A 25,124-nucleotide genomic window follows, 5' to 3' on the forward strand; every position below is an offset into this window, starting at 1 on the left:
GAGAAACCTGAAGAAGACATTAGATTCCATTAGGTTACTGGATGAATCATCCATCTATCACAATAACTGGCTTAAAATAATCAAATCAGGAAACCTGAGGATACAAAGAGAGCTTTCAGAGAAATACAAGCTGTCTTAGCCTCGTCTTCTTAAGTAAATCTGCACATAACAGGTGCTCACGGGCACTCATTTTCAAAAAATACTGGGTTGATGATTAGATCAACTGTGAGTCTGTCGTGACACCTAAAACATGTCGTAGCTGTGACCTTATTGGCTGCTAATCCATCATGGGACACTGGACTGTTCCAATTCAACTGTGGTTTGGCAACAACATAGTAAGCCTAGTAAAAAAATTTTTTCTAGTGACTGTGATTTCATGAAGCTTAAGACTTTTGAGAGAATCCAACTGCCTTACAATGTAAGGACAGGCATTTACACTGTAAAAGTCTCATGATGAGAGAAGAAGGCGAAGAAAAGCGGAAGAAATCAAATAATGAAGAGAAACCATTTAGAAAGAGGCAGAAAATGAGTCACACAACTATCACATTTACCAAAAAGCAGGACTTCTCACATTAAAGCACTTCTGCATGCCTACGCGGATGTTCATTTGTCGGTATATGCCTGGGTATACGCCTATATTCATTCCCTGAAATGTCAATCATGCTTTCAGGCTACAATCTTTTCTTTTTCTTACTCACTTGCATCTGATTGGGCCTTTATTTTTACATGTGCACATGCCAGTTATATACTTTATGTGTGCACTATATGCTGAGTATGCATATTATATTTCATACACTCAATACACTTTGTTAGGTACACCTGTTCGGCAGCTTGTCAACACAAATATCTAACGAGCCAATCAAATGGCAAGAACTCCCATGCATTCAGGCATGTAGACATGGTCAAAATGACCTGCTAAAGTTCAAACTGAGAATCAGAATGAGGAAAGTGACTCTGAACATGGTTGTTCATGGTGTTCATTGTTCTAAGTATTTCAGAAACTGCTGATCTATTAGGATTTTCCCACACGACCATCACTAGGGTTTACAGAGAATGTCCTGTCGATGTCAGCAGACATAGGAGACTGGTCAAACTGCTTTGAGTTGACAAAAATGCAACAATGACTAAGTCATGTTAGGATACAAAACATCTATATGTAATACACATGTGGTTATCAAAGTATAAATGACAACAAGAAAACTATCAGGTTGTACATTTACAGCACCACAAGAACAAAAAAGCTAAAGTAAAGTCCAAAATAAAATAAATATTTGAGTGAGTGACGGGTCTCTGAGTCACCCCGAAGATGAAATGAGATAATCAACCCATATATAAGACAAACTGCACAAACAGCAGATAAATTCTCCGTTATTGAACTTTGGTTTAAATTATGCTTTGCTGGTTCAGCTCATGCAACTGACACCACCTCCATCTCCCTCTTGGCAAAATGTCCCATTGTGCATTACTCAGACAGGATATCTGGAGACACTCATTAGATAACAGGATGAAGAAGATCACAGATTTAGGATACTCAGACCAGGCACTGATATGCAGAGGCACAGGCTGTCTGACAATCAATGACCTTTACCAAGTAGATATTTATAATGATGACAAAAAAAGGAGAAATAAAAGTAGCAAGAGTCTGTTAATGTCACATTAAAGTTCCATTCATCCATTCGCTTCCAAGCGGAAGCGAATGGATGCTGTATATGAATGTGACCTTGCCGTGCTGGAGCCTATCCCAGCTGTCATAGGGCGAGAGGCGGGGTACACCCTGGACAGGTCGCCAGTCTGTAGCAGGGCTAACACACAGAGACAGACAACCATTCACACCTATGGGCAATTTAGACTAATCAATTATCCTATCCCCACAAACTGCATGTCTTTGGACGGTGGGAGGAAGCCGGAGTACCCGGAGGGAACAAGTTTCATTGTTTCAGAATAGTCATCACTGTTTTCCATTTTGCTGTTTGTAGCTTGCATGAGTCTGTATCGAAAGCTTTAATTTACATATAAAAGTAAAATAAGGCACAATCCAAAGTGTATGTGCACCCTTCCGATTGTGTCTAGTTGTTCACCTTTGCGGTGCCTGTGTGGGTGGGTAAGGCCGTTCTCGTCTCCACTAGTGAGCGCTGCGTCTAGCTGGTTGTTATTTGCTGCGTCCTTGCTGTAATCTGCCCCCAGGGGTCGCTCTGAGCCCCACTTCTGCAGAGTGCGTGCCTCGCACTCTTCCAAAGCTGGCCAGTAGGATAAAAGGTCGTTGCCGTCCAGCTCTGTCGTACACGGAAAGAATAAACTCTCTGTGGTTACTGGCAAACTTAACATCAGTGACACCTCATGAGGGAAATCTAACCGAAATCTAAGTCTGATCATTAAGTAGTGAGTAGTAACAAAACAAAGGAGACCTTATTGGGAAGTAGTCTAAATCACTATTAATGCAGTCATCACTAAAATCGTTGTTATTATTAATTATTAATATTATTAATATTATTATTATAGCCAATAAAAAACAGTCATAAAAAGCTATATTCCAATGGATCATATTCTCTTTTTAATTTGATGTCAGGCATTTTATTGCCTCATGCACGTCCCCAAGAACACAAAAACAGATGTCTGCAACTAATAGCAGTTGTCAGCATACAAAATAGCATATGTTCATTATCAAATCAGAAGCCAGAGCTAATTAAAAGTGTCAAAAAGGACATTTTTCAGGCCGCTCCAATCGACCCATGAACTCGAGTTTTTAGCATGCACAGCAGAAGCTGATTTAAGGAAAACGAGACAGAGTGACAAAATCAGCCCTTCAAACCAATCTGTGTTACTTGGACCCACATTTTGTAAAGGATATTATCAGTGGTAAGGATTTAATAATTGTGAAAAGTTGTGTGGATGAAGAATTTAGGCTGCAAGTAAAGATTCATCAATTTATTTCAAAAGTACTTTTTAAATGAATCTTTTCTAAACTAAAGGTGAAAACTTCATGTAGTTCATTTTTAACTTATTAACCAAAGAATATTTTACATTTTGCTTAAATGATTAACTTCCTAAATAATCCATCGTCAGAACTACAAAGAAATGAAATAATGATTATTCCCTCCAGCTGTAACAAGCATCACTGATACATCAAATGCTTTCATCTTTTTCAGGCTTTTAAAATCAGCAAGCCTGCTGCGACTGTAAATAAAACAAAAGATCATCGGAACCGGGTTATAAAAAAAAAAGAAGAAAATCTATTCATATTGTTGTCCTGAACACATTCCCGGTGCAGTCCTCGAACACTGCGGAGATGAAGGGGTTAATGCTTTGTCACAGAGAACTGGACGCCTTCAGACTGTGACCTTTCAGTAAAAAGCCCAAATGTTTCAGGCCCTCCAGTTTGACTGCACTGATGTATTGATCGGACTGTAACAGCCATCTGGATCTTGCCTTCCTCTATTGAACGACGGCTGCGGTCTGGTTAGACTCTGAACAGAGTTCGTGTGACCCCAGCGGCTTAAGAAGCTAAGAATTGATTGGTTAAATGGATTTATAGATTTGCAGATATTTGGCATTTTCTCAGTGTGAAACGTTTCACGGAAACTGTACTCGCGTGACATTTATATCACACACTATGACGTGCATAAACTCATATATTATGCATGATAAACTTGTCATTGTGTATCACAAGAAGGAGTGTATTGATTAATGTATGCCTGCATTGACATTTCCTCTTCCTGGAGGTGGATGCTATTCTTGCTTACACATAGCGCACAATATACAAATGATTTAAATGCTATTTCACAGACCGGCAGAATCCATATGTTTAATATGTGTTGTTGGGACACATAATACACACTATAAAAACACAGTGATTTATTGCAGATAATTGAATTATGCTGCAGGAGCAGTTTTAAAAGTTTCTATTGAAGTTATAGTAATCTGCTGTTGCCTTGAGTCTGCACACTGACACTGTGTTCTTGTAATTGCTATGAACTCAACCTGACTAAAGCTTTATTACTCTGCAAAGGAGCTCTTTGTAAACTTTAATTACCTTTCAAACATACCGAGGATGAACATTTGAAACTTCAAAACCTTTTCTGAGATGTATTCTTTAAAAAAAAGTGAACAAATTATCCAGACATCCAGACATTGCAGAACATTTTGATGGGACCCATAACTCTTAGGCTTTCGGTGATGAAGCACTCCTAATGAGACACTTCTCCATTACTGACTTTAAACAATAAAAATGTCAAAAAAAACCTCGGTAACACGGAAAATCTACCTTTGGTGCCGTTGTTGGCGGGCTCTGTGAGCAGGCGCTCGCCGTGATTGGAGCGCTTGAATCGCCGCTGGATGCGGCCACGGAGACGGACGTTGTCCTCGCTTTCCGAAGAAGGAATGGAGAGACTGCGTTCTTCCTCCATAGAGAGATCCGAGTCTGAGTCGGAATCTTCACCTGGATAAAGAAAGGGAGAAGGGACGATAAAGCGGGAGCGAGAAAAGGATAGGGCTGATGTGCCGGTATTCTTGAGTAAATGTTCTTGATCCTTAGTTAAATATGGGCAGAGATAAAGTCTTTGTTTTTCAGAGATTCATGTCTGCTCATTATGCATATTCACCCCCGTCTCTGTGGAACATGGCTACATCCAGGTCGGTTGCACCAGTATGGACGATGTTTTGCTCCAGAGTCTGACGAGCCAAAAGGTTTTCTCTAACAGGGGAGTAGAAGAGAAGTTAGGCGAACACACACAAACAATAGAAGCACACAGAAACAGGCAGATACATATTTGAAAAAAAGCGAGAGTCCTTTCAAACACAAATACTAGTGTGCACTCTTCATACAGGCCAAGACATGGCATTAAGACAGACAATCATTGAGCCATGAAGACATTAACAGCCACTCTCAGGGTACATTAGTGTTGCTCTACATGCAGTACAGTACATTGTTCAGTCTAATCTTCTTCATCTTTACCCCACTGACCCACAAAATGAAAAACAGGGTTTTATGCAGGGAGGGAATTTCCTCCCTGAGGCAACTTTATCCAAAAACCACAGACCCAACAAACCCGCCAGATTCCCATCTCATCTGAAGGATAGACTATCCTTTTTTTTCAAGCATCAATTTATTGTCGTTATATTTTATGGCATTGAACCACCACGATGTGCACATCTACCTTAATATATTGGTAAAAACTGTGACACGTGTCCATTCATGCGTGCATGCATTCATATACCTGGCAGAGCTGACGGAGGAGATTGTGGAGGTTCCCAGTGTGATGCGGTGCAGCCCGCTCTGCTCCAACAGTGAAGCGTTGTGATAGGGGTTCTGTGCCTGAACACACAAAAAACACACGCAAGAAGCTTTAGAAAATAGCTCCCAGCTTTCAACCTGCATCCAGGAGGCTAGGCATGTGGAACATAAGACTCTGAGATGTGACAAGACTTCTGTTATCTGCTGATAAATCACAAAAGGACGCTAATAGGGGGTCATCCATACATATAATCCATCAGTGCTAAAAACAGCATAGTGCACATAATAATAGTCTTGACTCAGTAATAGAGAGGAAGAGCTTTGGAGGAAATGGGGGTTAAAAGGGTGGAAACAACACATCTCATACACGCACACACGTAGACTTCCACACACATACACACCAACATCTCACGCACACACACATTTAGGCAACAAACTGTATGGGGTTCACTGCACTGACAGAGATTCAAAGGAAATATGGAACATGTATATATATACAAAGTTCAAACACACAGAAGCGATAGTAAAGATTCTGATGCTGACAGCTGAGAATTCATACACACACACAAGCACGCACACACACACACACACACACACACACACACACACACACGAGACATGGGAAGTAAAGAAAGATGTGAAAGTAGGATAGCATTTCCTACACACGCATAAAAGCATCATTAAATCGGCACTGCACAGTGCTTTTGCGAAAGCGGGCTAAAGAGCAGGCAGGGATCCACTGGCTGGTATAATGTTTTATGTGGGTCAGCTAGGAACCCCGAGGGCAGCTGGAGAGGACAGAGACACGACAGGAAAGATTGATGGAAGGATCGAGGGAAGGAGAAATTCAGGGCAGGAGGGCTATTGTGCTGTCTAGTAATGGGCACAGCAGCAGGAGAAAACTTAGTAAACGGCTTTAAGGATCATGCAGCTAGGACATTTATGCCTTCGCATTATGATCTTAGATTCACTTAGCTTGTCATCACTGTGCAATAATAATGATAATAATCTTTTGGATACCGTAGTTCTTTTAAATGATAACAATTAGTTTTCATCTTTATTTTGCTATACTTTTTTGCATGCATTCTGCTAATGCAGTATATTAATGATTCAACAGTCAAGCTAATTCATGAAAAAAGGTGTTTAGTTTTAGCGGTAGCAGTATAGATATGCTCACAAACTGGATATTTATGTATGTTGGACTTACTGTGCTCTGCGGTGGTCTTGGGGGATCTTCTCCAGGACTCTTTTTACCCAAACAGGCGACTCTCCATGCCTCCTGAACTTCTGAGTTGAACACGGTGAAGACTAGCATCACTGACAGACCCTGGGAAAGATGATAAAGAGATATAAAATAAAAATAACAAAAACAAAAACACACAGACTGACAAACAAGATTCAAAAGCTACAGGTACAGATCGCACTTTGTTGTGTATCTGATCATACTTTGTTCGTACCTGTACTAGGCAGAGGACATCAAATATGTAGTAGAAAGCCAGTATGCTGTTATTTACAGCCATCAGACCACAGAGCCAGGTGGAGGTGGCCACCAGCAACAGCAAGAAGGCATTGCGGATAGTGGCGCTGCAGAGAGGCAGACAGAAGCAAAGAGGGCAGTGGAGGAGAAAAAAGATTAGAATTGGATTCGCCAGGATGAATCTGTGATACACTCTGATGCATACACCAGTCGACTGCAGCATTATATCACACTAAACCTTTATTTATAACACAATTATGTTGTTTTCACTATATGTCATCATGATTAGGGTAACAGAGAAATATAGAGACAAAGAGAAACCACACTAATGGACGACAGTAGAAGCACTGGAGGAACTACAGAGCAATTCTTATCATACAGCTCAAATCTGAAAGACTACTTTAGAGAAACTCAGGAATTTTATATAGGACCCTTTGAAGCCTGAAACAGCACAAAACACAAGAAAAGGATTGTACTTTGGAAGGTAGGCTTCAAGGTCACTTTTTTTAAAGTGTAATAGTGTCAAGGCAGACACTTACATGACAGGAAGTTTCTTGGTCTCCTTCTGAGATGGGTTACACGACATCTTGGCTACAATGGTGAAAATGCCCCCATTCAACTGAAAAGTGAAAGATCAATACAGAAAACATTTAAATGCATTTCAGCTAATCCACTACGGCCATTAGCAATGACTGGGACAAAATCAATGTGGATAAATTAGTCACATAGGAGGGAAAAGATATGTTTAATAAAAGCAAAGCCATTCAAGTCTCTGACAGTATAAAGAAGTAAAAGAAAAAAAACAGAAAAAGTGGATTCACAGGTGTGCTACTGATTACTGACTGTAATACGCTGTAATCATTCACTTTAAAGCACTGCATCAAATTTCTTGAAGTGAAGTTTCGAAAGGCCTGAATGAAATGATTGAGTTTAAGTGGGTCGCCTTTCTAAAATCCATTTGGAGGGCTGCCACTCGTGGCTGCGAATGTTAATTAGGTTTAAACCTATGTTTACTTGAGAATGTGCAGGTTGAGATTTCATTCATATCATTTAAGTCTGTGTGCATGTAGAGTTCACTGCCATGTGTCAGACAAACAGAGAGATGTTTACCAGTATGACGATGCCGATGGGACCAGCGAAGCTCCAGATTAGTTTGTCATAGATGGATATCCAACAGAAGTCTGGGTTTCCATAACCCTCTGGGTCCAAACCTACTGCCAGGCCTAAAGCAAACAGATGTGCGGTGAGATCAGACAGATCAGCTCTGTGATGTCCTCTGCTGTCACTCACAGAGAGACAGCAGCCTCAAATATAGGGAAACAGTATAGGCAGTGACTGCAGGCCATTATTGGAACACCACAACACTTCTATGAATGTTAGGTATGTTTTTAGCTTTTATTAAATGAATATTTTTAGATTTATAAATCAAGGTCTTAGAGAAAATTAGCTCCTGAAAGCACTCTCTAAATATTTGATTACATCTTTGGGTCTTCAGATTTTAAATGTTAAATTCTGCAACTGGACTAAATGAACTTTGAGCACTTAGCTGCTACGATTAAACAGCAAAGACACAAACCATCATTTCTCTTTTTAATTTAACTTCGTATGACTTATATCAGTGGTCCCCAACCCCCGGGCCTCGGACCGGTACCGGTCCGTGAGTCGTTTGGTACCGGGCCGCGAGAGTTGAGGCTCGGGTGTGAAATGTATGGTTTTCAGGGTTTTTATCGGTTTTCAGCGTTATTTTGTTATCGTTTTTGTCGTTAACACGGTTTTCCTGGGTCTTTTCACGTGTGTTATGAATAAATCTTCTTTTTTTCAGTACCGGTACTAGTTTTATTTTGTTGTATTTATCCACGACACCTTAAAGGCCGGTCCGTGAAAATATTGTCGGGCATAAACCGGTCCGTGGCGCAAAAAAGGTTGGGGACCGCTGACTTATATGACACATTATTCCAAATCAGAGCAGAAATGTTTCACCCCCTGATTTTCAGCTTCTGGTTGAATCATGTGAATCAAGTTCACAAACAAAAATTCACTGACTGTCAGAGTCAGGAGAAGATCAGGCTGTAAGCTAACGGTGCTCATGGTCAGGTCTGAAGTGCACCATAGGTGATCTGCATGATAACGGCAATATGTGGCAGCCGGAGGGATTCGTGATAGTCTGACTTGCCTTTTTCTTTACGTTGAGCGGGGATACACAAAAACGGTTTCACCTGAAGTTTCTTTCGTGTGCGCATGCACTTACAGCACAGATTCAGTGTAGAACCTGAGGCACCAGTGCTCCGTATAAGCACCAGATGTGGTTAGTAGGAAATTTGTGACTTGAACTGTGATATCTTTATCGGTCATGTATCCTTGTTTGGACGAAACTGTCGATGTTTTGACAGGCGTGGCTATAAAGAATATTTGAAATAAATTGCAAAAGAAAAGACAGAAGAAGCCTGAACAAAGACAGATAAACACACCTCACAGCCCGAGGGAAGAGACATGTGCTAAAGTGTGTTTATGATGGTGGGAGACACATCCATTCTTGTGTGTGTGTGTGTGTGTGTGTGCAGGTTTGAGAGACAGACAGTGACACAAACAGCAACAGATAAAGGGAAGCTGACAGTATGTTATGAGCCTGGATGCAAACTACCAATCTGGGCGTGTGTGTTTGTGTGTGTGTGTTTGTGCGTGTGTGTGAAGGGGATAGAGAAGAAAGTAGAAAGATATGACTTGCTTAAACTGTGTCATGGCAGAAATTGCTTGCATTAGTATCTCTGCTTTACTGTCTCTGTTATAAAATGCCACTGAAACCTGTTTAATCCAAATGTCAATAGGACACCTTATCTACACAGCCAGACTCACTATGCATGTATGTGTGTGTGTGCCTGTGCTCATATAAGAAAATCATTATTGTGCAGCTGTGGCAAGAACAGGGTTGTGACTGTCTGCTTTTACATGGCTGAACAAACATGTTCCTAGGCCATATCGAGGACTGTGTACCTGCATGTCTACATGACTGTGTTACCTGTGATAATGGCGGGAACGCCCCAGCCAATGGCGTAATAGAATCTCATGGCTCCATAGTTGATGTTGCGTTGCTCTGTTTGCATTCGGTAGATATGAAGACCTTCCACGAACATCCAGGCGAACGTGGACATGAAGAAGTAATGCAACAGGATGGCGACGACCGTACACAGGAACTGAGGGGAGAGGTTTTTTTTTAAAAGAGTGATTAAAAAAAGGAAAAGGGGAGGCGCAGGAAATTATAGGTAGCAGAAGGAAAGTGACAAAAAACGATTAAGAGGCGAGAGAGAGAGGAATGAAAGGGGTAGGCTAAGGAGGAAAGGCAGGAAAGATGCGATAGCAGTGAAAAGACAATAAAACATAATCCTTTCAAAGATTGTGCGACAGCTGAAATACAGATGTCTTGGCAACCAACCAACGAGTCTTTATTACAGCAAAGCAGGTGTCAGCAATGAAATAACAGCCGTTCATGATTAAATTACTAATGCATCTAATGAACAGCGATAACGGCAGCATGTTACAATTCGTCCAGGAAAAGCATAAAAAATAAAGAATGTAAATGGATGTTGTAAGAGCTGAATTTTACCAATAACACCCAAGAGAGTCTTTTAATTATGATTATGACTACGAAAATGTGCACCATCTGCAGAGGAAGGTAAATAATGCCCAAACAGGTAATGTCGCCTTTATATTAATTGTGATTGTAGAAGTTTAACAGCTATTTTTAAACATGATGTATTTACGACAATAAAAACAAAAATAATGCAAATTCGTTGTTTAAGGGGAATAATTAGCTCGACTGAAATAAATACAGTTTGCATTTTTGAGCAATAACGGAGAGATATAAATCGAGGTGTTTACCTTGTGAGACAACTACGCTTGGGTTCAAGCTATGACCTTACTTCCAATCCACAGTCACAGTAAGCGTCCTGTGAGGATCTACTGGTATGTCTGGATGTGTTTTATGAAAGCTGATGGCGACAACAGAGGGAATTGATTATTTGTTCAAAAACAAATCTTTTGATTGGCTGCCAATGATCGACAGTGATAGACAGATGGCAAATCCAAATACCTGCCAAGTGCGTGCCTACCCTTTTCCAAACAGTTTCCAAGGACGACTTTTCAGATGGTTCTGTTAAACAAACCATCTGGTGTGTCAGGTGATGGTTAATCTATGCCTCATTTTCACATAGAAAACTTTGCTTTTCTGACAATAACTTGGACACTGTATAAATAAAAGGATGACGTAGTCTGCCACAGGACTCATTTCTGAGGTCATTCGTCTAGATTGCATATCATCAGGAATGAATCCCAGTAAAGGCAGGAGATAAACTTCAAAGCCATCTTTAGTTAGATGCTGCTGGTTGGTTTGGCAGCGATACTTGGCTTCCCCATGAATAATGCAGAGCATTAACATTTTGGCTTTCTGTGAAATTACCTTCAGGCTGCATTCAAGAATGGCTGAAGTGGTTTATTTGAACTCTGCAGCCTTTTAGTCTGAATTGATTTGTTTGACCAGATGAGGACGATGCCATTCAAACTCAAGTGGCACTGAATTACAGCACTTTGAAAAAGCAAGTCAACTTCGTCTAAGAGAACTGCAGTGGTGTTTGTTTAAAATCTAAACCAGCCTCAGGAAGCAGCTTGAAAATGCACAACTAAATAAGATGTCTGTGGAAACCTGACAGGCGTGTCAGTACGTGACCTTGTAGCCAAATGTGTTCTTAACTTACACAAAGACAAGGTGCAGTAATGTGCAAATGTAGATGTAGATGCAGTGATTTACTGTGCAAATATAAATCGAAACATAGTACATGAGGCAAATAAAGATTTTGTATAGTTTTAACAAGCTTTTAAGTCAATATTTGGTCTGATCACCTTTATTCTTAGGCATCTTGTAATTTCTTTACGTAGTCTCCAGGAATAGTTTTTCAGGCTTTGTGGAAGACATTCAAAGCTCTTCTTTGGATGTTGGCTGCCTTTTATTGCATTCTCTGCCAAAATGATCCCAAACTGCTTTAATAATGTTGAGGTCTGAGCTTTGAGGAGGCCAATCCATGACTGATAGTGTCAGTTTTCCTCCAGGATGGAAGCGGATGGATCAATAAGTATAAATGCCAGAAGGTTTGCTTTGTCTCCCAGCACAGTCTTGAGATCATGAAGGCTAGCAGTAACTCTGGACAGGGCCACTGAATTTCCTTAACCCATCAGCAGCCCCAGTATCTGCTCCTCTGTGTAAAGAGGAACAGGATAAGCACTGCCAGAGCTCTACAGAATGACCTCTCAGAAACAGACTTAATTGGGGTGGCCGGAGGGCCCACTGCCCTCTAATGGGATCAGTTCTTACTGCCTAGCGCCATGGAGCCCAACTGGTATTTGCCATAAAATACCAGAACTGGCAGGTCCACCACTGATGCTCTGTAGTTTTAACAGAGGAGAGCGGAGCTGTTGCATAGTCTTTTAGATTACAGTTTCAAAAAGCTTAGGCAGTCTATTTGCTTTAAACTGCAAAGAATGACATCAGATTTGCTTTGATGTCCTCTGGCAAAGTTGTTCAAGTTCACTGAACCCTCAGTTTAATGAGCAACCATCTTTTGAGCACACGTGAGCTTCTACAAGCTCTGATTTTCTGAAATGTGACTGCAATCTGCACTCAACACAGACAAGTACCCCCCCAAAAGGCCATGCGAGTATTGTAGGTTGACAAATGATGATTTAGACAAACATTTATGTATTAAAATAAGTTTGTCTCAAAGAAGTTAATATAAAATATGACTGTGCCATCGCAAGTGCATATTATCATAGATGATAATGGATGAACTGGCCCATTTGCTTATGAAATCTATAATGAATACAACTCAGAACTCTGAAAATTAAGGAGAGCAGACATTTAAGTCCCAGAGGTTAAAAGACGCTCAGTAGAATTTCCAAAGAAGAGCCAAAGATGACACAGAAAAAGCAGCCGCCTTGGCAGTAATGCAGCCAGCTGATGAATCTCACACGCCCACACACACACAAAAAGCAAACACTACGAGCCACACACATAAGCATGGAAAGACTAAATATGCACAGGCGCATAAAAACTAACACACAACCGCTGCAAGCGCTGAAATGCTCTCCCAAGCATGGAGTACATGAATTAGAGAACATATTGTTCAGCTAGAAGTAACCAGTCGCACTGTAAGAGCAGTACTGCCGACTATGTGGGGGATAAAGATTAATTAATTGGATTTCATGCTGAGTGAGCACATATTTGGAGTACCCTCTCGACAAGACTCGCTGCTCTTTAAACACACTTTATATAGAAACGTGTGATGCAACAAAACTGAGAGATATAGTGGTCAAAAAAAAAACTGGCAGAGGACGAGAAAAAAGATAGAGGACTTAACGTAAAGGAAAGAGGACAGTGTGATGTAGAGAAGCACAGAGTGAAGAGCGACAGGAAGCACCCAAGCAGAGGATAAGAAAGAGGAAAAAAACAAAATACTAGGAGGCAAGAAGAGCTGTCGACATCAAAACTGCAAAGAGTGAACATCTTATGATATTGTTTTTGGCAACAGTTTAAGAAAAAACATGGCCACTGCCAGATACTATTTGAAGATGAATGAACTTGTAAATCTAAATGTCACTAAAAATTAGATATACACCACAGCCATGGCAAAAACAAAGTACAACCTCTTTAAGTTTTTAAGGTTTTATGCATTGAGATGCAGTAGAAATAATCAGCTCCTTGATTACTTGGTTAATAGATCATCAGCAGGTGTAGGCACCTCTATAAAACCAGAAGTTTGTCTGGTCTGGAGCATCCAACTGTGTGCTAACACCTGAATGCCAAAGACATCAGCAATGATTTTAGAGAAATGATTCTTGCTGCCCATCAGTCTGGCAAGGGTTATAAGGCCATTCCCAGTCAATTGGGAAAAAATAAATACAATAAGAATAGATGGATGTTGAATCTCTGTCTGTCCAATGCAAAAAGAACTATTGCAATGCAGTGTGATACTCCATGGGCAAAACAAACATACAAACAAGTCTACTTTTAGAAAAAATACTTATGCCCTGAAGTGTGAGCACGGTCTTTATCAAAGATATGGACCTATGTGAAGAGGATGCTCACAACGGAAGGCTGCAGTCCCATAACACACTGGAGGAAAAACAAAGAAAGTATAAGCCTTTGTTATTTTGTGATTGGTAAAAAAAAAAATTCAAGATAGTTGCCAATCTTCCCAGGAGTGGGCATGCTCAGACAAATTGCAAAAAAAACCCAAACAAACCCAAGAGCTACATCTCAGACTCATGAACAAGTATGACATGTTTGGAAAGCTTGCCAGAAGAAATTCTCTACTCTAAAAATAACATGGCAGCATAGCTCAGGTTTGCAAAGCTGAACAAACCAGAAGACTTTGCAACGCCCTTTGAATAAACAAGACCAAAGTGGAGACGTTGGGCTATAGTATACAGCACCATGTTTGAAGAAACACCCCAAACCAACTGTCAAGCACAGTGGTGGAGAGGTGAGTATCTGGACTTGTTTTGCGGTCACAGGACCCGGGCACCACGCACTCATTGAGTTGACCTCTGTATACCAAAGTATTCTAGAGTCAGATCTGAGGCCATCTGTCCAACAGCTAAAGCCTGTCCCAAACAGGACAATGATCCCAAGCACTACAGCAGAACGCCTGAAAAAGAAAAGAATCCAACTATTGCAATGTCTAAGTCAAAGGCAAGACTTCACCTTGATTGAAATGTGGTGCCACTTTAGGAGAGCTGTACATACACAAATGCTTGCAAACCTCAACGACCTGAAGCAATGCTCTAGAGAGTAGTGGGCCAAAACTCCTCCACAACAACGTGAAAGATTGACAAAGTAAGACAGACAATGTCTTCTAACAGTGCTTTTGCAATGTGGCTCCATTATTGTTAAAAAAATAATAATTTTTTTTTGTTCAATTCAATTTCAATTCAATTCAAATTCATTTTATTTATACAGCACCAAATCACAACAACAGTTGCCTCAAGACGCGTTATATTGTAAGGTAGACCCTACAATAATACATCACAGGTTATCTAATTTTAAGACCTGGCAAGGACTAGATCTTTTTTTATATTTCCTGATATGTAAAACCTTGACAGAAGTTGGACTCTGTATTAACCATGACTGTACACTGGATAAAGTGGTGACTGATTGGGCAGTGGTGTGGAAAAAGGAACTAAAGCTTCAGGCAACAGAAAAAAGATGGATGCAGAAAGCCCACCCCCGCCAGTACATACCTGTTGTTCAGTCTGATTGACCCCAAGCAAAAACACCAGCTCTGATAAAAACATGGCTGCCGCTGTGTTTGAATGGATGCTCCTGGTGTTAGACTTGAGGCCCCGGAGACAGGAGAGCACCAGGACAGTGAGGAGCAGCGCCAGCATGGAGACGCACAAAGAAGAGTATGTGACCAGGGCCAGCGTCTCCAGGTCGCCCTCCAACTGCTACTCACAGAGAGATGCAAAGGAGGGGGGTGAAAGGAAGCGGAGGGAGAAAACTTGTTGAAAAAAGAAACTTCAAGATGAATCGTTACAACTGCATTGAAATGCAACATCTCTATCTGAACTCTCCTGTCTGCCGTCAGTGTTAACTGGCAATATTTATATGACAACCAAGTATGTGATCTATAGAAAGAAATCTAATGAAAGGTAAGTACATGATTAAATCCTTTTATTAAAAACATCTAAAAAATATATTTTTCTTGAAGCAGTCAGGAAAAAAACCAGAGGAATCAGACGACAAACCAAGCTAGCTAGCAGACCAAGCTTATCTGTCAGGAGAAACTAGAGTATAAAATCAATTCAGCACGTGCATTTGCCTCCTCTCGAAGCCTCTGCTGCCAGCAAACATAGCAGACACCACCAGAATTTCATTTGGGCAAACTGGGCTTCCCTGCAGCATCTCAAGTGAGTGAGAATAAGATACCCCACCATACCACCAGACTAATGATGATGAATTACTTAATCTTATATAACTGTTTCCAGTTTGGAGAAATGGAAAGCGTCAAGACAATGATGTTTCTGATTCCACACGCTCCCTTTCTCGAGATCTGACACATCATCAACTTAGTATGCTTGGGAGCGGTGGGTAAGGGGTTTTACATTAAGCTGTGAAAATCTTCTACAACTGTAACAAGCCCTTTCTTCAGCCTTCTGAATGTCAGTCAGGATTTCTAGACATTTTTTTCCTTTTTTCCCCTTCTTCAAACTGGGCAATTACCAGCTGACACTGTTAAATGAAAAAAAAATGTGTTGGGGCAAAGTGGCAGACATGGTGAAGTAAAAGGTTCACTTAAGGGAAATGCTTGATTACTACAGAAAGGGTCAGGGAACGACAGAGGATTAAGACTTATCTTGATTTATCTTGATTAAAAGTAAGTAGCTCTTGACTGACTGATCACTAACCTCTCTCTGCGAACTGTCCATCAGCACGCCAAAGGTGCCCAGTCTCTGGCACTGACAGCGCACATGAGACGTGTTTCTGTACACCACCATACAGTCTCTCACCGTCCAGCAACCTCCAATCTCATACCTGCAGGGACAGAGACGGAACGAGGAATAATAAGCAACATTTCAAGAAAGATGTCCTGCTGCTGTCCATGTGTCAGTTTTTCATAATTAATAGAAGTCACATGCTCTCAAAACAACACTCGGTGGACACTTTATTAGGTACACCTTGTTAGTACCAGGTCGGACCCCTGTTTTGTTTTCAGAACTGCTGTAATTCTTTGTGGCACAGATTCAACAAGGTGCTGGAAACATTCCTCAGAGATTACACGCGAGGAATTTAATTGCTCTTGTGAAATTAAATTATTTGCTCTGATTAGTTTTTGCTCACGCATTTTATATGACATAAAAATATTTCCATACATATTGACATAGCATCACACAGCTGCTGGAGACTTGTAAGCTGCACATCCATGATAACATCTCCTGTTACACCGCATCCCAAAGCCATTTTATCCCGCTGGATGCAGCCATCAGAAGATGGATACACTGTTGTCATAAAGGGATGGATGTAGTGAGCAACAGTACTGAAAGAAAGTTGTGATGTTTAAATGATCCTCAGCTGGTACTAAGGGGCCAAAATGTGCAAAGACTATATCCCACACCATTACACCAGCAGCAGCAGCCTGAAACATTGATCCAAGGCTATAAGATGGGTCTATCCTTTCAATATCCTGTTCTTAGCTGACAGGAGTGGCACCCACTGGGTGTGGTCATCTGCCACCGCAGGCCATCATTTATTGTTTGTCTGAAACCGGCCTCTCTTCTAAATGAGACATTGAGTCTCAATGGGATTACCTGTATAAATAAAGGTTAAATAAATATGCTTCAAGGTTGGACATACTGTGCATTCAGAGATGCTCTTTTGTGTACCTTTCTTTCAGTGAGTGGATATTTCAGTTACCTTTGCCTTCCAGTCAGTTCAAAGCAGTCTGGCCATTCTCCTCTGACCTCAAGGCATTTTCACCCAAAGAACTGCTGCTAACTCAATATTTCTCTTTTTTGGACCATCTTCTATTAAAATCCTAGTTCATCCTGTTGTGTAGGTAACAGTTTGAATTATTCAGACCAGGACATGTGGCACCAACGACCACGCCAGGTTCAAAATCACTTAAATCATCTTTCTTCACTAGTCTAATGCTCAGTTTAAACTTCAGCAGGTCGTCTTGACCATGTCTAAATACCTAAACGCATTGAGTTGCTAATTAGACTTCTGTGTCAAATATGTGTACGTCAGAAGGTGTTCAGTGAGCATTTGAAATAATCCTTTGGCTAAAGTGGTCTTGTATTTTAAAAGCAGATCAGGCACTCCTGTCTACTTTTATAATGGTTTAGTGTGTAGTTTTTACTGTGGTAAAGATAGTAGGTGTGGCTTCATTATATGTGCTGCTAAAAAAAATTAAAGACTTTTTAATCAGTGTATATGATCGGGCTAATTCAACTTCTAGGATATTGGTATATTAGATCAATTAAGTAGCAGAAGGGGTTGTTAATCAGTTTCATCTGTTTTGGTGCTTTTCTGACTCTTTCTTAATTTTGGTTTTTTGGTTTTTTTTGCATTTGACTTGAGTCAGTGTCACTAATGGTAGGATGAGGCGATACCTTTGAGCCTTCAGAGGTTGCACAAGTAGTCCAACTAGGATGGCTCATCAATACGTGCAATTGCCATTGAAAGTTTTCTGTGTTTCCCAGCAGTCTCAAGAACATGGAGGAGATTCCAGGAGTTACTATAGTTACTATCAGCAGGACTGGTATCTGCTCCTTTGTGCAAGGATGTGTAGAATGAATAAAATGAGAACTGCCAGAGCCACAAAATGCCCCAACATTGTCAGCCCCCCACATCAAAGCACATGGGGGTCAAACAAACTACTGAATATCATTTTGAGTTCCTGCAATGAAATTTTGTCAAAATAGACCAGCCTGCTGCACAAGTTTTTACTTATTTACTTATTTTCTGGGTGTCTTTGAATTCAGCCCTCTGTGTTCGACAGACCATTTCTAGTTCTTGTTCTTGTGCATCCTGACTTACAACAGTGGACACCTCACATTCTTATTGTTAAAACTACATCAGTACTTTTCCTTCTGTGAGAGGTCTGCAGAAAACACAGAGCAGCTGCCTCAACAGCAGTGCAAGAAAGTCTGAATGAAGATATACCGCATACATATACCACACATACCGCAATACCCTGGACTTCAGTATCGACAGTATCAATACAGTGCGAAACATCGCATGTTATGTACTCACGGGCTGCTGTGGTTCCATTGTACACACAGAGGCTTGCTGCGATTGGCCGTCTCTAGCAGCTTGAACTCCAGTAAGATGGGTTGCTCTAAATGTCCGCCCACAAACGTCTGGTTGTTGTAGACAGAGATAGTGACCACCGGGGAGTTCATTACTGGATGTCTGGGAAGCCTGAAGGAGAGACAGTACAGAAGTTACAACACATCCTCCAGATCAGACAGAAAGCAGAGTTTGATATCCTGGTTAGGATGCTAAAAAAGGCAGAGACACAGTAACCAAAAAAAGAGACAAACCAAGAGAAAGAGTAGTGTGTTTTGTAAACCAGATAAGACACAAATGACTGATTATTGACACCAACTGAAAAGTGGACAGCTTGTTACTCGGTAATTAGGCCCAGAGGAGAAGTGGGGGACAGCAGAAGGGAAGAAGAGAGAAAACAAAGTAAAGGCAGGATGATTAAAACAGAGAAAAGATCGCTGGAATTAGTCCTGATGCAGATACTCTGCTGACCTACCAGTGTTCCTCATATGACTATGAATTCAATTAGCCACAACTTCTTTTAATCATTTATTGAGCAAAGATGCCAAACATGTCCTACTTGCAAAGATCTGATACCACGTTGCATGTTTCATGTGTGTCTTTCATGGTTGCGCATACAAACAAGCAACCTGAAGATGTGGGTTTGGGCTTCAGTGATGGATCTTTTTCAACCTTTTTTTCCCACTTTTGGAGACTAAATGATCAATAGCATGAATTATCGTCACTGGATCTTTTTTATACACATATATATGTAAAATCCCGGCATGTTGTTGCTAGAATTGAAAGATAATGATCCCTATTTAATGATGTGATGCTCATGTTATTTAAAAGCAATTTTTGCAGACTGATTAGCACCAAATCAAAGACATACGGGCATAAATCATCAGAAGTTTTTGGAGTTGCAGTAATGAGATTTTCTCTAGTGTTCTGTGTGTTTCAGATTCCCACCTCACTCCTCGTCTGTCTGTGTGGTACTTGGGAGGAAGGGCAGCACCCAGACTTCGGTAAATGAGCAGGATCACGATGGTTATGGGCGGCTCAGGCAACGCAGCAGTACGTTTTGCTGCAGTGTATTCTCCTGTCTGATTGGCCGAGATACTGACAGGCGCCGAAGCGGTGTTTTGAGGATCTGAGGCTGAAACTGAAAAGTTTGAGTCAGAATATGTTTCTTGGGTTCAGCCCGAAACACTCTGAAGGTTTTTATTCAGTGTGTGTGTCTGTTCTTACGTTCTTTTTCCGTCCTCTCCTTCTCCTTCCAGTTATGCAGCCGCTGCCGTTGTGGCACCAGAGCAGCAGGGGGCAGTATCACATGAGTATAGGGATCCCACAAAGCCTGACCGCGAAACAGGGTGGTGTGGTAGCGTGGGAAACGCCTCCGCACATGGGTGTGGTTCTCCACACGGTCCAGGTTCATAACTGATGAACAAACATGCAGCAACATACACATATAAACACATTTTTGGATGAAATTCCCACAGATCTTGGGTAATTAGGGTAATTATGTTGTTACATTAGCATACTATGACTAGTTAAAATAACATGTATCTTACACTTCAGATAGCAGCAGTGATGCATTCGCTTTCTGATTTTAAAAGTATGTTAAAAAGTGGAAAGATAGTCCTTATCCTGATTTTAAGCTATGCTCATTGTAGTAACCTTTATAAGACAAAGTGTCACAATCACAGCAAACCAATGTCACTGGTCCCTATTTCACCATATTTTGGGTGTCGCATGTCACAAAGAAACATGTTACTGTAATTGTATTACATTTTTCAGCAACACAGTAATGTAATGCATTGCTGTGGACAAATGGACAGAAGGAAAAACTCCTCAAACAAACACATTTTTTTCATCCTGTCCACTTGCGTTAAAATGAGCTCATTTCAGTTCGTGTGCAGGAGGAAAACAGTGACGTGATCAACAGCAGAGATATGAAAATTACTTTTACTTTTATTGCACAAAAGGACAAGAGTGTACAAATTGCATCTAAGAGAGAAACAACTGCATTACACTGCCTACAAAACTTTAGCTTTTTGCAAGCATCTGCACAAATAGCACGCTAACACAAAGCTAGCCAAGAACCCAAACTGGTGATAAACCTGAGTGCATGCTGACCCCAGTACAGCAGCCAGAGCCTAATCATCAACACGTAACAGTGAAGACAGTGATGGGCAGTCCGGCTTACAGCCTCCGTTTATAACTGCTCATATTTCACTGTGGTGATCACTTTGAAGTCTCTTTGGGTTCGTTTTAAATTTTTCTTTGTGTAGGAGAAAGTAATGTAATGAGTAGTGTAACTTTTTACGCGCTCTGGCGAATAATTAAGTAACATACTGCATTACTTTTAACAAAAACAATACGTTTAAAAAACCCCACCAACACTGCATATTACTTTTTGCAATGGCTGATTAACTGGAGCAGAACTGAACACACTGAGCTCTCTACAACACCTCTTAAAAAACATGTCATTGTTGTGTACAAAATAAAGTGTCTGATCTTAAACTTGTCCAGTTTACAAAAATACATCCATCAAGAAGAAGAATAATGAAAGAAGTCCCACACTGGGTCATTACCTGAAAATAACCCTGAAATCATTATGGAATAAACTGTCTCCTAATAATACTACCCATGATGTTTCTCAAAGTACACAAACTATATCAAGAATATTCTCCAACATTAAGCTAACTGACTAGGAAAAAAAATTAATCCAAGCAATTAGAGGAATCAGAAGCTTGATGGGTTACTTTTACATATGCTGACCTCATTATTTCAAACTTTGGGCATATATGACCATCTAGCACTGCTTTGCCAATTAAAATACAAAGCAAAAGCAAATCAAGCGCCCCCTAAATTAGTGCCTGACCGTGTGTCTGTATGTGCCAATCACAGCTGTTCCCTGCACCCATGAGTAACACTACGTTAAAAGGCAGGTCTACAACAAAATTCAAATGTCAACCACCTGGAAAAACACTGCAAACTACAGCATGATGAATGCAGGACAAAGAAAACAAGGCAATGGTTGCTGACGCGACTCATTCGACATCAGCTCATACATCCATAAAAGCAGCCTGTGCATCCATCCAGCTCACACTGACCAACTGAAATCACCAACATGGTCGCACTCCATTCGGCCGAAGACAGTAAGAGTAATGAAGGCTTCAATAACATTGTCAACACACTGGACAAACGATATGGTATTTTCCTAATTATTTTATAAAGGCAATATGAGTTTTATTCACATCCATCATGCAGGTACAATGAATGGTGTATATGTACAAACGCATATTTGTCTGCAAATGGTAGTTTAAAGAAATTAAAAGGAATATGACCTCTTGATTTAATTTTGTGTTTTGGTACAGTTTAAAATATATATATATATATATATATATATATATATATATATATATATATATATATATCTATTGTCTTCAAAGAGCTGCACTGAATTTACGTAAATGAGGAGGAAAAATTTTGTTTCTGTGCAGAGATTTGTGAAGATGTGAAGATGCTGAACCAGTGTTCTGTTTATTCACTGCAATACTGGACAAAATGACTGTGATCATCATTTTAGCCATAATTGTGCAGCCCTAACCAGCACTCTTATCTTCTTCTGTGCCATTAAGTGTCGAAGCAGCTTGCGTGCCAGACCCGTGTGACCTTGAGTCAGTAAAAGTAATACAAGACAGCTCATACAGCTACTTGATTTGTCTGTTTTATTTAAGTTTAGCTTTTCCTCTTTGATTCAGTCATAGAACAATTGTCATTTTAGCTGTGTCATTAAAAAATATTTTTTCCCCTATGGATTAGTGAATCATTAGGTAGCGAGAGAATATAAAAATTCCCAAACACACACACAGAGTGGAAGTACGTCAGCATGGAGCGTTCAATAATGACGAATCATTTGATCCAGCAAAAAGCACTATTGGTGTGAGAGGCATGAGAGTTTATCCGATAATATTCATGTAAAGTGGTTTATTTGTTAAATAAAATTTAAGAAATTGTAAATATGGGGTTTTACTGCCAGCATCATCAACAAAAGCAGCAAAAATCGAAATTAACCGAAGGCTGACAGCCCGTCAAGTTCGTCCACGTCCTCTCCCATGTTATTCATTTTTACCCGTTTAGCTTGGAGCATCAGCCACGTGTTTGTGTGTTTGCTGGAGTGAAAAAATTTGCGTCAGTCATGTTTCTCATTAGTGTTGCCTTCACTGCTGCTCTGTGCTTGTCGCCTTGGCTTCGATTCAGAGTTAAATAACTGGATTTTGTAAGAATCCAAGAGCAAACGCAGGTATAACTAACAAAGAGACCCACAAACATAAGTTCAAGTGGTAGGTCAATATTAGCCAACAAAGGTACGTCATGAGGAGATTACAGTGACTGTGTGACCAAAAGTACACAAGAAGAAGCTGCTGAGGCAAAATTCAGCAGCTGGAAACTTTGATGACTTCTTGGGTGTAAAGTATTTTGAAGGAATTCAATCGGCGTGTGCACTTAAGAGCATTAACCGAGTGTGAAATTCATTGTCACTGGCTTGATCCCTGCCAAAGCTGCTGCTGCTGTTGCTACTTCAACACCTCGTCTTGTTGTAAGCGGTGCAGATTATCTAACAGCATTTCTTGACACTGTGAAAGTGACAGAAAAATGTGGATAAGAGCAAAAAGCACAAGTGAAGGGATGGCAGAATCAAAATGAAACTTTAATAACCTTGACTCTTAGGAGCTTTGCATCCAGTCATGTTAAACGCCAGTGTGTGTTTTTTGTGTGAGATGCATGTGTCTGTCTGGCATCTGTATATGTAGATGATGTATGTTGGCCAGTGCTGCGGCGCTTCAGGGGGGTTGTGGATGTGCTGAAAGCATTAGCTGCTGTCTGAGTGGGAGTGTGAAATCCATCTCTCTGTGGTGCTGCCAACATTCTGGCTGTGCCATCATCATCATTCGCATTAGTGCTGTTCATCCCCATGCTTTACAATGACTCATTATCGCTGATTTCACAGCAGCGATTTACAGTATTGTGAGAAAACTGAAGCATATCATTTGCAAAGATTGAGATTTCATTACTGTCTCGTTTAATTTTGGGGTGTGATCGGTGATTAATTATTGTATTATCCCTGCATATCTGCATCTGCAGTCCAAACTCACCAATGTTGGGAGCAACCAGCGCCACTGGGTTGAGGTAGGTGAGTTTCATGTTCTGAGCCAGATTCTTGGCGTACTGCTCCAGTAGCTCCGTCAGCGCTCCCGGACCGCCGCCTGGGATGTGGTTCTGACTCTGAGCGAGAGCACGCCAAAGCCCAGAGGTGCTCGGACCCAACAGCACACTGCAGCCTCGCAGGACGTTCTGGCACCAGCAGAAGGATAAAGAATTAATAAAAGCAGAAACAAAAACAGAAAAAGAGCCCATAAAAGGATCATGGCTTCTTAGGAGGTGCTTCGCTGCACTGTCTTCGAGGACAGTGGCCACACGAGCTTCACAGTTAATAACAACCGTTAAAAAATGTTAAATATTATCGGTCTGAGACTGTGGACGATGACAAAATATATATATTTAAGTTCTTTGGTCCCACACAGAGGCAGACAGCTGCTTAAACACTGGTTAAAGACTCAAATAAAAGTTGACTTGTGGACAGAGGAAAATCAGCTATGGTGTTTTCTGCTAACAACACTGAATCCTCTGATGACTTCTGTTATACCGGAGTAGTTCTGAGACTTTCAGGGAACAGATTATGTTGCTTTGCATATGACTGGAATACTACTTAAAGCCTGCTGAGACTGCACTCAAAAAATGTTTTGCCCAAAATGCATCCATCCATCCATTTTCTTCCACTTATCCAGGGGAACACCGAGGCTTTCCCAGGCCAGCCAGGGGATGAAATCACTCCAGCGTGTCCTGGGTATGCCCAAGATTTGAAGTAAATTATTATTTTTATTTTTTATTTTTTTTACTTAAGTACAATGTGAAACATTGAAACATTAATGGAATTTGATTGGTATACATTCAATTTGCACCAAACATATTCTCATTAACGAATAATTATTTGAATAAACACATTTTGTATTGTTGTATTTTTGGTGTGTGGTTGGGTTCTGACAACCATTATTTTCTTCTTTTTTTTTCTTTTTTTGTGAGGTGCACATTGCATCTGAAAGACATTATTGTTTGTATGATCTCCTGTAAATAAATAATTTATATTCTCTATATTTTTTAAAAATCATTTATAGCCCATTCCTACAAAATTACTGTTATAGTGATACTGATACACCTACACCTTACACCTAAGTTATATAAAGGAAACTAATTTAAGGTTTTACAGTATTGAAGAGTTTACATTAAAAATAGTAAACAGGCAGGATCACGTTTAGTTTTAGCCAAGCTGACTGTGTGAAAACCTGCATGTCTTTATAACAGCATAAATAAAATCTATAAAGGTGTCCCTGTGCTGGTAGCACTGTTTTTGTTTTTTATGTTGTTGTTTTTTTAAGATAAATAATGAAACACAATTTCAAATTTAACTGCACAATGATATAAAACACAAAATTGTGGAGGAAAGACAAAAGATAGAGGAAATAAGAGACGGCGAA

The 25,124-nt window shown here is 40.4% G+C and overlaps 1 protein-coding gene across 2 annotated transcripts in view; it reads right to left on the reverse strand.

Moving 5' to 3' along the window:
- celsr3 (cadherin, EGF LAG seven-pass G-type receptor 3) overlaps positions 1 to 25,124 on the reverse strand; it is a 119,209-nt gene that overhangs the window by 4,538 nt on the left and 89,547 nt on the right. For both annotated transcript variants that reach the window (XM_063463627.1, XM_063463626.1), the window contains exons 21-35: positions 23,685 to 23,883; positions 19,771 to 19,959; positions 19,492 to 19,684; positions 18,508 to 18,675; positions 16,161 to 16,287; positions 14,994 to 15,200; positions 9,724 to 9,898; positions 7,818 to 7,930; positions 7,247 to 7,326; positions 6,688 to 6,814; positions 6,438 to 6,557; positions 5,214 to 5,311; positions 4,599 to 4,690; positions 4,262 to 4,435; positions 2,079 to 2,273 (exon numbers count right to left, since the gene is read on the reverse strand). In XM_063463627.1, coding sequence (XP_063319697.1) covers positions 2,079 to 2,273; positions 4,262 to 4,435; positions 4,599 to 4,690; positions 5,214 to 5,311; positions 6,438 to 6,557; positions 6,688 to 6,814; positions 7,247 to 7,326; positions 7,818 to 7,930; positions 9,724 to 9,898; positions 14,994 to 15,200; positions 16,161 to 16,287; positions 18,508 to 18,675; positions 19,492 to 19,684; positions 19,771 to 19,959; positions 23,685 to 23,883 — 2,257 coding nt within the window. The remainder of the gene's footprint in view (positions 1 to 2,078; positions 2,274 to 4,261; positions 4,436 to 4,598; positions 4,691 to 5,213; positions 5,312 to 6,437; positions 6,558 to 6,687; positions 6,815 to 7,246; positions 7,327 to 7,817; positions 7,931 to 9,723; positions 9,899 to 14,993; positions 15,201 to 16,160; positions 16,288 to 18,507; positions 18,676 to 19,491; positions 19,685 to 19,770; positions 19,960 to 23,684; positions 23,884 to 25,124) is intronic.

This window comes from Pelmatolapia mariae, linkage group LG20, assembly GCF_036321145.2.
Source record: "Pelmatolapia mariae isolate MD_Pm_ZW linkage group LG20, Pm_UMD_F_2, whole genome shotgun sequence".
Classification (NCBI taxonomy): Eukaryota; Metazoa; Chordata; class Actinopteri; order Cichliformes; family Cichlidae; genus Pelmatolapia; species Pelmatolapia mariae.